The sequence below is a fragment of the Pholcus phalangioides genome, unplaced genomic scaffold (assembly GCF_987345545.1).
Source record: "Pholcus phalangioides strain wild (caught in Gottingen) unplaced genomic scaffold, Ppha-v1.0 ptg000016l_1, whole genome shotgun sequence".
NCBI classification, from domain to species: Eukaryota; Metazoa; Arthropoda; class Arachnida; order Araneae; family Pholcidae; genus Pholcus; species Pholcus phalangioides.
In genome coordinates, this window is record NW_028301609.1 from 6,590,445 (window position 1) to 6,605,483 (window position 15,039).

The window sequence follows — 15,039 nt, forward strand, 5'->3', positions numbered from 1 at the left end:
GGGTGGTATTAGACTGGCATCATCTACCAAAAGACATCAATACAATAACATAGGTGCGAATTTTATTGACTTGAAAAATCTGAAGTTAATCACATGGTGAAATATTTCACACCTGTCATACATATATAAAGAATAACTGGGGATTTTTGGTGATTGCATAGGATGAGCGTATGACTCGTTTTCCCAGGACGCTTCCTTATTTTTCGAGGTCCCAATTTTTTAAAATAAAAATGTCCTACATTTTTCAATGCAGTCTAATTGAATTTTTATTTGGATTGGATTTTGGTTTTTGTGGCACGAAGACCAATTAGGTCAAACTGCAACCAACACAAATGACCATATAAAAATAAGAAAAAGTTTGTTCTCATATGTCAAGGAAGGAAAAGTATATGTTAATAAAACAATGATGCGTGAAAAATAAAATAATGACGTAGATTATACGAAATAATAACTTGTCATAAAAATCAATAGCTTTGATGAATTAAAAAATGTGAGATGCATCGCAATGGTCGGATAAAATGCCATAAAGTAAAAGATGACCTTGACCACAAGCGGTAGTAAAATTTTTTTTATCCTTCACTGAAATCAAGGATTAGACCTATTTTGCCAACTTATTATTGAAAATTATGACTATAAATATGAATAGTGTATTTCGCATATTTGTCTCATATAAACATTTCATAGAATTCAATTTAATCCACTGTCACTTGTAATGACGCTTCGTTTCTCATCACATGCGATTTTAACAATAATCTGCAACTTGGCAAATTATTGGCAACTTAGTAATTATCAGCATCATATTCGTTGACAATTGAAGATTTTTCATACTCTAAATCCCAATTTCCTAAAGTTTTTCCTGAGAAAACATGGTCAAGTTGAAATCGCGAGGGCTGAAAGAGTATTTGCTTTGTAGAGATTTTGCATTCAAGGGGAGCACAGTTTAAGGATTTTTTAGAAATTTTCCTGAAGATATGAAAAACCTGAAAAATCTGGTTCCCGCCAAAAAATTTTAACCAGCTAAAAAATAAAACTTCTAGGTAAATCTGAAGCATTGGCACCTCTATATACAGTAATTAAAATATATATATTATGGCAGGGTTGGCAGGTTTTTGACGCATAGCAGTTTTTGATGTTGGAAACCTTGTGAAAAAAAACAACTGTCAAAAACCTTAAATATTGCTTTTCAATGTAAAAATGCCCACTGCAAATACACATATTCATTGCATGTTATGTTTAAAAATCACTGTTATACAAAGAATAAATACTTAATATGATTCTAAAATAATTTTCTGCTCTTTACAGAATTATTTTGCACAATCTACGTGTATTTTTTCCTATAAAATTTTGCAATTTGAATAGAGCATAACATAACACCTGAAGGGAAAAACTATGGAACTATTTGATATTCTTCCAACATATTTCTCGACTTTCCAAAATTTCTTCAACTGTTTATATAAGTTTATTGATATAAATCAGCTGTACTCTTTTTATAACAGATGTGTGTTTAAAAACACTTCTTTTACGCCATATATGTAATGTTGATTTCTGTTATTATTAACTTATCTAGATAACCACTGATATATACTTGAAACGATACCCTTATTGGGCATAACACATTAGAATATCAACAACAACCATTTTCAATCCGCTGCTGGATGAAGGTCTCCTCTAAATTTTTCCATTTTGCTCATGCTTTAGACATCTAGTTGACTCCTGCCACTTTCCTGATCTCATCAATCCATCTTGCGTGGGGACGTCTTCTCAGATGTTCAACACCACGGAGGTACCAATCTTTTTTATCCCAATCCAGTTTTCTGAATACCATTCTTCTAAAACAGCGGTAAAGAGTTTTGGTGAAATAGTATCACCCTGTCCGACTCCTTTTCAGAGTTTAATCTTTGCTTTTCCTTTATCCAAACAAATTGTTGCAGTTGCTTTGTCATATATTTTCTTGTGGTGCAAGTCTTCTCTACCCTAATTACATCTAGAGCTTTAACAACAGCAGATATAAAGACAGAGTCAAACGCTTTCTCAAAATCAATGAAGGCATACACAATGGTAATTTGTATTCCTTCTGTCTCTCTATGAGTTCCGATTGTTTGGATGTGATCCATTGTACTGAATCCACTTTACACTGCTTGTTCTTTTGAGCTTCACCCAATTTAGATTAAAGCCTATATGTCAGCACTTTGGTGAAGATTTTATAAATTACTGATAGAAGACTGATTGGTCGATAGTTCTTGACATTCTCTTTTTCACCCTTTTTGTAAAGAACTACCATCATTGCATTATTCCAATCTTCAGGCACATCAGATTTTGTGAGACAATTTGTGAACAAGGCAGCTAGCATACTGGCAAAATTCTTCTCATACTTCTTTAATAATCTATTGAAATCCCATCTTTACCTGGGCAATTTTTTTTTTTTCATACATCTTATAGCCTTGTAGAACTTCCTCTTTCAGCATAAGTGCTACTTGTGTGAATTTGGTTCTATTTTCTTTTCTTCCTGCTCCCTTTCCTTTGTTCTGATTTTGTTCTTCATGTTCGTATGGAGCCTAGTTTCCCAACCTTTTTTCTCCCATCGCCCCCAATGTAATTTAACCCATAGGATCCTATGTTATACCTGTAGCTTCCATCGCCCCCCCCCCAGAGGGCATGTTGGGAATCACTGGTATAGAGTATTATTATAAAATTCCTCAACAATACTAATGATTTCATTTCCATCTTTTGTGATGGTTCCAGCTTTCCTTTTTAGTGCAAAAATTTCCTTTCTCTCAACACAGTTTTCGTTTTGCTGATTTTGAGCTCCTATTATTTTCCAATACTTTCTTTACAGTATCGCAATTAAACTTCCTGACATCTTCTGTAATCCGCTTTCATACTGTCTTGCAAAGTTCTGCATATTCCACTTTTGATTTGGGGTCATTCTTATCGATCTGAAATTCTCTCTGGTCTTTCATAAGCTTCTTTGTTTCTTCTCTTATTTTCTTCGCCAGTTTCATTTCTTTTTCTCCAGCGACTTTTTTTGCTACTTCTTTTAGGGTAGTGGTTAAAGTTTTGTTCGTGGTGGCATCTTGTTCAGCTTCAGTGGCCAAGGTCATGATCTTATGGCAGCCTGGTTCAGCCCAGAGATTCTTAGCACCCTCTGTCTTGCTGGTTGCTGCCTTAACCAGGGACACTCAGACTGCTGGGGACTGAGGGCCTTAGTTTATTGACAGAGTTCATATTTCTTTTTAGAGGGTTTTTGGCCGTAATCCTCAACACACTGGCCAGTGAGAGTTGGAGGAAGCCCATCCGCATCCGTTCACCACGAGTTAAACATGGCTACTTAAAGGCTGCACCACGAGAAGGTGCGTATTGGACTTTAAACCTCTACACCTAGTCGATTCCTTCAAGTCCTCATAATGAAGCAATTAAAGGGTCTTCTCCTAGTTAACAAGTAAAGACTATTCAACAGTCCTATACAGCTAGCAATAAACAGCCTATACAAAATCATATAGGCCTGCTGGAAGGACTTCATAGTCCCTTGGGGCTACATAGTGTATGCATAAGTATTATGTGTGCGTGTGTTTTGTGCTGTGTAATATATGTTTGTATTTGTATATTGTATTATATATTTGTATATTGTAATTTGTTGTTTGTTTGTTTTAATTAAAACAAATAAATAAAAACACTAAATTGTAGGACTAAAATTTCCTTTAATTTGGCAGTGCTGATTTCATATGATGCTCAGGAAAAGCTCCTATAACTTCTTCTAAGTACAAAAGTTAGAATAACATTCAGACAATAAATTTGACTAATTTTGACTGTGTCTGAGGTAAAAAAATTAACTCTGTAATCTCCTATCACATATTTTGAATAAACAGCTCTATTTCACTTAGTAAATTGAACACCGGTAATCAATAGATAAAATGGGCCATAAAATTACATATTATCTGTTGTAGACTCTGCCTGTCAAGAAATTCAAAATTGAAAATTATAATTAATATTTTTGTTTGTTTGTAATAAATTTGTGTTTAAAAAATAAATCATAATATACAAAAAAAAAGAGAGTTCCTCATCGTGTTATCAACCTACTGTATTTGAAATATTATCCAAAAGCATTCCTTTAGGTTTTCGACAGTTTAAACCAGTTTTTGACACGTCACGTCTTTTGACGTCAAAAACCCCAATTATGGGTTAATGGTTAGCTACAACTACAAAAAATTGAAATGTGAAAAATATATCATACCGTCCATATCATCTCTTGGCATTTTATCACCTTCCATGCCACTCATCATTCTATCATCAAATTTAGGATCACCCATAGGAGGTCTCATGTCTGGACCAGGTGGCCCATCTTTAAAACGGAAACTCATAACGGAAAACCTCCTTTGTAGTCACTAACAATCTTTTGAGAAAAATAATAATGAAACGTTAGAAGGTAACAAATATTTGAAAAAATAATGGTAACATTATAAATTTAAAATAACGTCAAGTGACGTTATTTAACAGTGCTGTTAACAAAACTTTAAAATTTTTCAAATAAGAACACAAGTTCAATGACCAATATATTTCAGGAAAAAAAATTGATAGGAAGTACAAGAGAACTTTAGAATTTTAAAAACTACTCAGCACTCATTTTCTTCAAGCACTAGACTATGGCTTGGCAAAAATCAAAACTTCAGGCACCAGTGCAAAAAACACTATTATGGAAATTTTTACTGTAGAGCATTTCCAGTCAGCTGAGGACTCATTTCATAACAATGCGAAACATTCTGCCTTGAGGCAATTGTCCAACTTAGTAGTAGCTGCTGCGCAGTTGTGTGGGCATCACACTGGACTCTCATTGTGAGGATTCAAACCCTGCTGGTGGCACAGTGGTGGTCAGCTGAAGTAGGTTTTTCTGCAGTTTCAAAACTTCTGAGCACAAATGCAAGACGGTGCCCTGTTTGAAAACATCTCTCTGCAGAGAGCAGGAATACCTTCGATACAATACTTAGGCCTGCATGACATAAAAATTCAAGCATTTACCATCTTCACTTCAAAATATGGAAGAGAGATGGCAAGACCACGAAACAAACATAACTCTGACAACATGAACACATTAGTGCCATGCATTTACACACACACACACACGTTCCTGCATGTATCAATTCATTAGAACTCCACACAGGAATATGTACGAAGTACATGTACTGATATAAGAAAAGTTTCAGTGCAATTTTAAGCCAGTTTGCACACAGAAATGGGTCGTTGGGCGATAGGCCAGTGAATTTGCAACAGTTTGAGCAAGACAACTTTTAGTTATTAATTATTCCCTGACTTACGAAACTGGTAGTTATTTATTTGATGTACTGTGTGATTAATTTTAATGATACCCAGCATTATAACAGTACAATTAAGAATAAGTAGTGATAATAGTTTCGTTAAGAAACAATATTTTTTGTTGGGGTTAAAAAAAAACAATAATTTTCTAATTTCAAATTAGGGAATAGGGGTCTGTATAAAAATTTATATTCTGTATCTCGGCATATACATAGCCTATAATGCAAGAAATGACATATCTAAATGGGCTTGTGTTGTTTAAATGCTTTCCTTAATTAAAGAAGTATGTTTCTATAACCAACAGTTTACAAGTTTTTTGAACTGAAACATTCTAAGATTTAACCTTCTATGATAATTAGGGCTAGGATTCCTATGACTGCATATTTCAATATTTTTACATGATAGAGCATTTTTTTTTCCCCATGATCTCTAGAAATTTATGGCATATTTTTATATTTTGGAGCATTATTTTTGCCTATTTGAATGAAAAGGAATTTTTTTGCTTAAGGTTGGTTTTTTTTTGCTCTTCTACGGCTTTATTCCCAGCAATTGGTGATTTTAGCAATAATTGACAGTTTTTTAGCCACATTAACAACTATTGGCAAATTTGTGTGCTTTTGGCATCATTTTTGATAATGATTTTTTTTTTATTTTATGTAACGCTGGTATTACACTATAAAAGTTCGCTTACAAAACTTAACTAATTCGCCTATCAGTTGCATTTTTAAAGTTTGTTCGAATGTAACAGATGTGCTTATTGGTTACATTCTAGAAAATACAACCGTTGACCTTATTGGCCGCATTTTTCAAGTTTTATAATAGGACTTTTATCAAACTTTTATAATGTAATGCCAGCCTTAGATTGGAGATTGCTGTAAATTGTTCCCGTGTTTTTCTCAAGGAAATATGGTCAGCCTATTTATAAAAGCATATTTTTAGGGACGTAAATGCATTTTTTACAAAAGCTTATTATGTCAGTTTTTGGTCATAAAAATCTTAGCCCTAATAATGATATCAAATACAAATACAAATACAAATACAACGCCACAACAGGCAAATTGCCCAACGAGGTGGCTGACTTAAGAACATCATGGATCCCCGAGCCCTACCTACTACTGCTACACCACACATATACCCCCCCCCACCCCGCGGAACTCTCAACGAATCGGTACATGCGGGAATGTGCGTGTACGTGTAGTGAAACCTGACGTGAAGATTTGTTTCTCTGTAATGCTTGTTATGTGTAGTGCTGCCATCTGCCACCAGTTTTTCTAACTATGAGTGAAGTGTTATGATTGAATGATTTATCGTTGTAGGACTGTTGCTCTCTGTGGCGAGACTTTTTAACGGGGAGATCGGCTCGCATTTGCGCCTTGAAGTTGGGAACCACAGAAAACCAACTTCAGCCGACCACCACTGTGGGGTTCGAACCCGGATCCTCGCATCGCGAGTCCGTCACTATAACCACTCGACCACCACAGCGGCCACCACAGCTACTCAAGGAACAGGAGAACATATGAAGGAATTATTGTGGAACAGCTTTTTTTTTAAACCGAACATAACTCCAGTCTCTCTCTCGCCATGAGCAATTTACTACCGATTGAATTGTGCTGTGACAATCGAATTGCGTACGTGCACCTAATAGTCTGAGTGTGTATTACTGCCGGCATCTATATTTCCCCGCAAGGGTAAAAGGCTTATATCCCTGGAGGGACAGAGCCTGGGCCGCGACTGGTTTGTCGGCATCTATATTTCAAATTGTGAGTAAAGTGTAATGATTGAACATCTGTAGCGTTGTAGGGCTGTTGCACTCTGTGGCGACTCTTCATGGAGATCGGCTCACATTCGCTCCTTGAAGTTGGTTGAGGACCACAAAAACCAACTTCAGTCGATCACCACTGTGGGGTTCAAACCCAGATCCTCACAACACAAGTCTATCCGACCACTCAACCACCACAGCTCTGTGGAACAGGTATAGTATAATCCCTTTTTTTTCTTTGGTGATTTTCTTTCTGGACTGTCACACCTTTTCTTCCTGATTTGTCATTTCCTTTTATTGGCTTTTTTTTCAGTCGACTATTCCCTTCGACTTGTAGGCTTGCCATTCATTTACTATATGCTGCTGTAGTCAGTGTGTTTTACCATCTTAAGGTGAAGGTACCCATAGGGGGACAATGATTACAAAGAGTCTTTTCTTACCTCACCGCACTTGAATTCAAGGTTTTGAATCTAATAGGGGGTTTTTTTGTGTTGCCCGCAGTATGCCTATGTAATTTTTGTTTCTCATATTGGAATACCTCCTCATCTTTGCTTAGGTCACACTTTCACTTTTACCCATTACACTTTGAATTTTTCCAGTGAATAATACAGTGATATTTTTTTTTTCATTTATAGCCCAGAAAATTTTAGGCGCCAAACCTATTTTCTATTCGCGATGGAGATCCGGCACCTAGGATTTGTACAGGCCTGCAATAATATATCTTTACGAGACCGGTTTATTATCTGCCGTACACTAAACAAATACAAGGTACAGCAAACCATTAGCTGCCATACACTGAATAAACAAATGGCACACATCTTTAAAGCATATGACAAACCGACATTCCTTCCGTTACCTCAGCCATGATACACTATTACTTAACAATACATGTACCTTGTATGCATTCCTCCACTTTAACAAATCAGTACATGCCAGTCTATGTGTGGCCCCAAATATATTTACGTTGTCATAATTGTAGTACTTATTTCTTGTTGGTGCTGCCACCTGTCTTCCATGTTTTGAAGTGAAGGTTGTGAATTTTTAATTTTCATGTTATCACAGCTGCCAACTTTGAAGAATGAGAATTCAGGAGGTTTTCACACGGAACCAAATTCTGAATAGAAATAAATGTGCATGGGATCTATTAAAACATTTTGGAGATTCTTCATCAGTAAAAGGGAAATTTTAGGGATATTTTTCTGTTGTAAAAACCCTGACACCGTGCAAATCATCAAAGGGGTGGGAAGTGACAAAGTCCATTTCGGAACAGCAAAATATGGGATTCGGAACAGATATTTATAAATTGGAACAGCAAAATTAACAATATTTTCGTTAACCCTCACTCCTTTTCAAAATAAAACAACTGCACTGTCTTTTACAAATACAAATATTTACAAATACAAATACAACACCACAACCGGCAAATTGCCCAACCAGGTGGCTGACTTAAGAACATCATGGATCCCCGAGCTATTTTTGGAGGCCCTACCTACTACTGCTACACCACACATGCACCCCGCCCACACACCCCCGGAACCCCCAACGAATCGGTACATGCGGGAACATGCATGTACGTGTAGTGAAACCTGACGTGAAGTTTTTTGTTGCTCTGTAATGCTTGTTATGTGTAGTGCTGCCATCTGCCACCAGTTTTTCTAACTATGAGTGAAGTGTTATGATTGAATGATTTATCGTTGTAGGACTGTTGCTCTCTGTGGAGAGACTTTTTAACGGGGAGATCGGCTCGCATTTGCACCTTGAAGTTGGGAACCACAGAAAACCAACTTCATCCGACCACCACTGTGGGGTTCGAACCCAAATCCTCGCATCGCGAGTCCGTCACTATAAATTTGTTATCAAACATATTTTCATCAGCTTGTTTTTGTTTTTGGTGTTTCAGGCTTTTGACACCTTGTTTGAAAGAGCGGCTGTCATAAAATTTTTTGCACCAGTCTATTTAAGACGATTTTTGCTTACTAAGGGCACTATTTGCTGTCTGGAACAGCAGCCTTTCAAATGGGCTAAAAATTTTCTATACCAAGTTTTTAATTTTTTTATACTCAGAAAGAAATTGTTGCAAAATGGGAGAGAATTTCGGAAGAATCAACACAATGGTTGGCGATTCAGCACTCATTATTTGGTGAGATTGGCGATCTGACACTCGTTATTTGGCGATTCAATACTTGTTATTCGGCAACATTGACAATTTAACACTCGTTATTCGGCAACATTGACAATTTAACACTCGTTATTCGGCAACATTGACAATTTAACATTTATTATTCAGCAAAGTTTCTAAATTAGCAATCGGCGGACATGCGCTTTTTTTTACTCCCGGAATGACATTTTTTTTCAAGCAACATCAGGATTTGACGCAATGACAATCGACTACAGTAATTTTTGCTGCTTCCAGTGGCGACTTTTTTTTTAAAAAACGAAAACTGACTCGCATTTGCACTTCAAAGCTGAAAGACCATTGCAAACCATCTTCAGTTGCACGATCACGGATAATATTGGGATTTCGCGATGGAAAGCCCGATACAGGGACCGATAGTTTAAATACGGCGATAGTTGAAGTACAGTGGAATAAAACACACTCTTTTCGGAAAGAATCGTTTTGCATCAAGAAGGAACAAGAAGGATGTCCTTTCCGAAATTCTGGGCATACTGAAGCAAAATTCGCTATTTGGCGCAGAAAATTACGAAAATACCCTATTGGAGCAGGATGGCGCAAGATGTTAATTTTGGCCCAGTGTGTCGCAATTGGCGCAGAGTTCCCACCCCTGTCATCACCAATCATGGCGAACCAGAAGTCCTTGGGTAAAATTACCTCTCAAAAATCAAATCTTCGAAAGGCCGGATTGATGCATGCTTGCTGATTGGAGAATTTTGTGTTTTCTCGCCCCCCCTCCAATTTTTTTTTTTTGTGATTTGGCGAAATGGCGACAATTTACGAAATGGCACTTATGAAGCTGCAGTTTTTTTCCAGGTAAATTCTTGGGGAATATTTTGTTGCCCTAAATGTAGGGGTTTTTTACAATCACAGGCAAAATTCGGGAGATAAAAAAATTTTTTAGTTAGAGTAGAAATTCTGGAACCTCCTGGAAAATCCAGGAGACTTGGAAAGAGATATCACCTCCTAAAGGAGACTATTAAAAATAGGCTTTTCTATAAACACAGAAAACAGTGTTTGAATAGTCTGCTAGCAATTTGGAGCTTTTTTTTCGTTCATTGTGCAGGGGTGGGAAGTGACTAAGTCTATTTCGGAGCAGCAAAATTCAGGATTTGGAGCAGCAAATTCGAGATTTGGAGCAATTTTGGAGGAGCAAAATATGGGATTCGGAGCAGATATTTATAAATGGGAGCAGTGAAATTAACAAGAATATTTTCGTTAACTCTCAACCCTTTTCAAAATAAAACTGCAGCATGTCTTTTGTTATCAAACATCTTTTCGTCAGCTTGATTTTTGTTTTTGGTGCTTTAGGCACCTTGTTTGAAAGAGCGGCTGTCATAAAATTTTTTGCACCTGTCTATTTAAGATGATTTTTGCTTACTGACGACACTATTTGCTGCCTTGAACAGCAGCCTTTCAAATGGGCTAAAAATTTTCTATACCAAGTTTTTAATTTTTTTATACTCAGAAAGAAATTGTTGCAAAATGGGAGAGAATTTCGGAAGAATCAACACAATGGTTGGCGATTCAGCACTCATTATTTGGTGAGATTGGCGATCTGACACTCGTTATTTGGCGATATTGGCGATTCAATACTTGTTATTCGGCAACATTGACAATTTAACACTCGTTATTCGGCAACATTGACAATTTAACACTCGTTATTCGGCAACATTGACAATTTAACATTTATTATTCAGCAAAGTTTCTAAATTAGCAATCGGCGGACATGCGCTTTTTTTTACTCCCGGAATGACATTTTTTTTCAAGCAACATCAGGATTTGACGCAATGACAATCGACTACAGTAATTTTTGCTGCTTCCAGTGGCGACTTTTTTTTTAAAAAACGAAAACTGACTCGCATTTGCACTTCAAAGCTGAAAGACCATTGCAAACCATCTTCAGTTGCACGATCACGGATAATATTGGGATTTCGCGATGGAAAGCCCGATACAGGGACCGATAGTTTAAATACGGCGATAGTTGAAGTACAGTGGAATAAAACACACTCTTTTCGGAAAGAATCGTTTTGCATCAAGAAGGAACAAGAAGGATGTCCTTTCCGAAATTCTGGGCATACTGAAGCAAAATTCGCTATTTGGCGCAGAAAATTACGAAAATACCCTATTGGAGCAGGATGGCGCAAGATGTTAATTTTGGCCCAGTGTGTCGCAATTGGCGCAGAGTTCCCACCCCTGTCATCACCAATCATGGCGAACCAGAAGTCCTTGGGTAAAATTACCTCTCAAAAATCAAATCTTCGAAAGGCCGGATTGATGCATGCTTGCTGATTGGAGAATTTTGTGTTTTCTCGCCCCCCCTCCAATTTTTTTTTTTTGTGATTTGGCGAAATGGCGACAATTTACGAAATGGCACTTATGAAGCTGCAGTTTTTTTCCAGGTAAATTCTTGGGGAATATTTTGTTGCCCTAAATGTAGGGGTTTTTTACAATCACAGGCAAAATTCGGGAGATAAAAAAATTTTTTAGTTAGAGTAGAAATTCTGGAACCTCCTGGAAAATCCAGGAGACTTGGAAAGAGATATCACCTCCTAAAGGAGACTATTAAAAATAGGCTTTTCTATAAACACAGAAAACAGTGTTTGAATAGTCTGCTAGCAATTTGGAGCTTTTTTTTCGTTCATTGTGCAGGGGTGGGAAGTGACTAAGTCTATTTCGGAGCAGCAAAATTCAGGATTTGGAGCAGCAAATTCGAGATTTGGAGCAATTTTGGAGGAGCAAAATATGGGATTCGGAGCAGATATTTATAAATGGGAGCAGTGAAATTAACAAGAATATTTTCGTTAACTCTCAACCCTTTTCAAAATAAAACTGCAGCATGTCTTTTGTTATCAAACATCTTTTCGTCAGCTTGATTTTTGTTTTTGGTGCTTTAGGCACCTTGTTTGAAAGAGCGGCTGTCATAAAATTTTTTGCACCTGTCTATTTAAGATGATTTTTGCTTACTGACGACACTATTTGCTGCCTTGAACAGCAGCCTTTCAAATGGGCTAAAAATTTTCTATACCAAGTTTTTAATTTTTTTATACTCAGAAAGAAATTGTTGCAAAATGGGAGAGAATTTCGGAAGAATCAACACAATGGTTGGCGATTCAGCACTCATTATTTGGTGAGATTGGCGATCTGACACTCGTTATTTGGCGATATTGGCGATTCAATACTTGTTATTCGGCAACATTGACAATTTAACACTCGTTATTCGGCAACATTGACAATTTAACACTCGTTATTCGGCAACATTGACAATTTAACATTTATTATTCAGCAAAGTTTCTAAATTAGCAATCGGCGGACATGCGCTTTTTTTTACTCCCGGAATGACATTTTTTTTCAAGCAACATCAGGATTTGACGCAATGACAATCGACTACAGTAATTTTTGCTGCTTCCAGTGGCGACTTTTTTTTTAAAAAACGAAAACTGACTCGCATTTGCACTTCAAAGCTGAAAGACCATTGCAAACCATCTTCAGTTGCACGATCACGGATAATATTGGGATTTCGCGATGGAAAGCCCGATACAGGGACCGATAGTTTAAATACGGCGATAGTTGAAGTACAGTGGAATAAAACACACTCTTTTCGGAAAGAATCGTTTTGCATCAAGAAGGAACAAGAAGGATGTCCTTTCCGAAATTCTGGGCATACTGAAGCAAAATTCGCTATTTGGCGCAGAAAATTACGAAAATACCCTATTGGAGCAGGATGGCGCAAGATGTTAATTTTGGCCCAGTGTGTCGCAATTGGCGCAGAGTTCCCACCCCTGTCATCACCAATCATGGCGAACCAGAAGTCCTTGGGTAAAATTACCTCTCAAAAATCAAATCTTCGAAAGGCCGGATTGATGCATGCTTGCTGATTGGAGAATTTTGTGTTTTCTCGCCCCCCCTCCAATTTTTTTTTTTGTGATTTGGCGAAATGGCGACAATTTACGAAATGGCACTTATGAAGCTGCAGTTTTTTTCCAGGTAAATTCTTGGGGAATATTTTGTTGCCCTAAATGTAGGGGTTTTTTACAATCACAGGCAAAATTCGGGAGATAAAAAAATTTTTTAGTTAGAGTAGAAATTCTGGAACCTCCTGGAAAATCCAGGAGACTTGGAAAGAGATATCACCTCCTAAAGGAGACTATTAAAAATAGGCTTTTCTATAAACACAGAAAACAGTGTTTGAATAGTCTGCTAGCAATTTGGAGCTTTTTTTTCGTTCATTGTGCAGGGGTGGGAAGTGACTAAGTCTATTTCGGAGCAGCAAAATTCAGGATTTGGAGCAGCAAATTCGAGATTTGGAGCAATTTTGGAGGAGCAAAATATGGGATTCGGAGCAGATATTTATAAATGGGAGCAGTGAAATTAACAAGAATATTTTCGTTAACTCTCAACCCTTTTCAAAATAAAACTGCAGCATGTCTTTTGTTATCAAACATCTTTTCGTCAGCTTGATTTTTGTTTTTGGTGCTTTAGGCACCTTGTTTGAAAGAGCGGCTGTCATAAAATTTTTTGCACCTGTCTATTTAAGATGATTTTTGCTTACTGACGACACTATTTGCTGCCTTGAACAGCAGCACTTCAAATGAGCTAAAAAAATTTTATAAGTTTTTAATTTTTTTATACTTGGAAAGAAATTGTTGCAAAATGGGAGAGAATTTCGGAAGAATCAACTCGATGTTTGGCAATTCAGAACTCATTATCTGGCGAGATTGGCGATGTGACACTCGCTATTTGGCAAGATTGGCGATTTAAAGCTCGTTATTTGACGATATTGACGATTTAACGCTCGTTATTCGGCAACATTGGCGATTTAACGCTCGTTATTCGGCAAAGTTTCTAAACTAACATTCGTAATTCGGCGGACATGCGCTTTTTACTCCCGGAATGAAAAAATTTTTCACGAAACATCGGTATTTAACACAATGACAATCGACTACAGTCATTTTTGCTGCTGCTTCCAGTGACGACTTTTTTTTTTTAACGGAAACACTCGAATTTGCACTTTAAAGCTGAAAGGCATTGCAAACCATCTTCAGTTCCACGATCACGGACAATATCGGGGTTTCGCGATGGAAAGCCCGATCAGGGGCCGATAGTTTAAGTATAGTGGAATAAAACACACTCTTCTCGTAAAGAAACGTTTCGTGGCTAGCAGGAACAAAAATTTTTTGCCGCCCTTTCCGAAATTTTGGGCATACTGAAGCAAAATTCGCTATTTGGCGCAGAAGAATGCAAAAATACGCTATTGGAGCAGGATGGCGCAGAGTTCCCACCCCTGATTGTGTCGTATGTACCATTTTTCAAGTATGTTATTACATTCAGTTTTTATTGTGAGAATATCTCATTTTGAATTTGTTCCCGGGATTGCATTTGTATTTTTGGATGACTACCAATTTTTTTCTTCTTTTGAATTCAAAGTTAACATCAAGCATCCAGTCATTCCCGGAGGATCTTCTTGGCATGAGCCGTCATTACAATTGATTCATTTTAAATTACTTATACTTTGGAGTGACTGGTGCTGGGGTGGCGGATCAACAAGTGAAGCATGCAAATTGACCCTGCACGAGCTACATTGACAAAATAAAAGCGAAATCAGATTACACTCACTGTGATAATTTTTCGTGTTATCAAAAGATAGAGAGGAATATGTTCCTTCTGTGACTTTTTTTTTGGCAATTTTTTTCTAGCCTGTTGGCACTTTACTTCAGGTCAGCAATTTCCTTCCATCCATTGTTTTGGTTTTTTTTCTGTGGCTATTATTTTTTTCTTTGGCTTCTGAGTTGATTTTTTT

At 37.0% G+C, this 15,039-nt stretch overlaps 1 protein-coding gene across 1 annotated transcript in view; it reads right to left on the reverse strand.

Moving 5' to 3' along the window:
- LOC149074946 (uncharacterized) overlaps positions 1-15,039 on the reverse strand; it is a 37,995-nt gene that overhangs the window by 20,274 nt on the left and 2,682 nt on the right. Inside the window, exon 2 of the mRNA XM_089245896.1 lies at positions 4,232-4,390. Coding sequence (XP_089102022.1) covers positions 4,232-4,358 — 127 coding nt within the window. The 5' untranslated portion in view covers positions 4,359-4,390. The remainder of the gene's footprint in view (positions 1-4,231; positions 4,391-15,039) is intronic.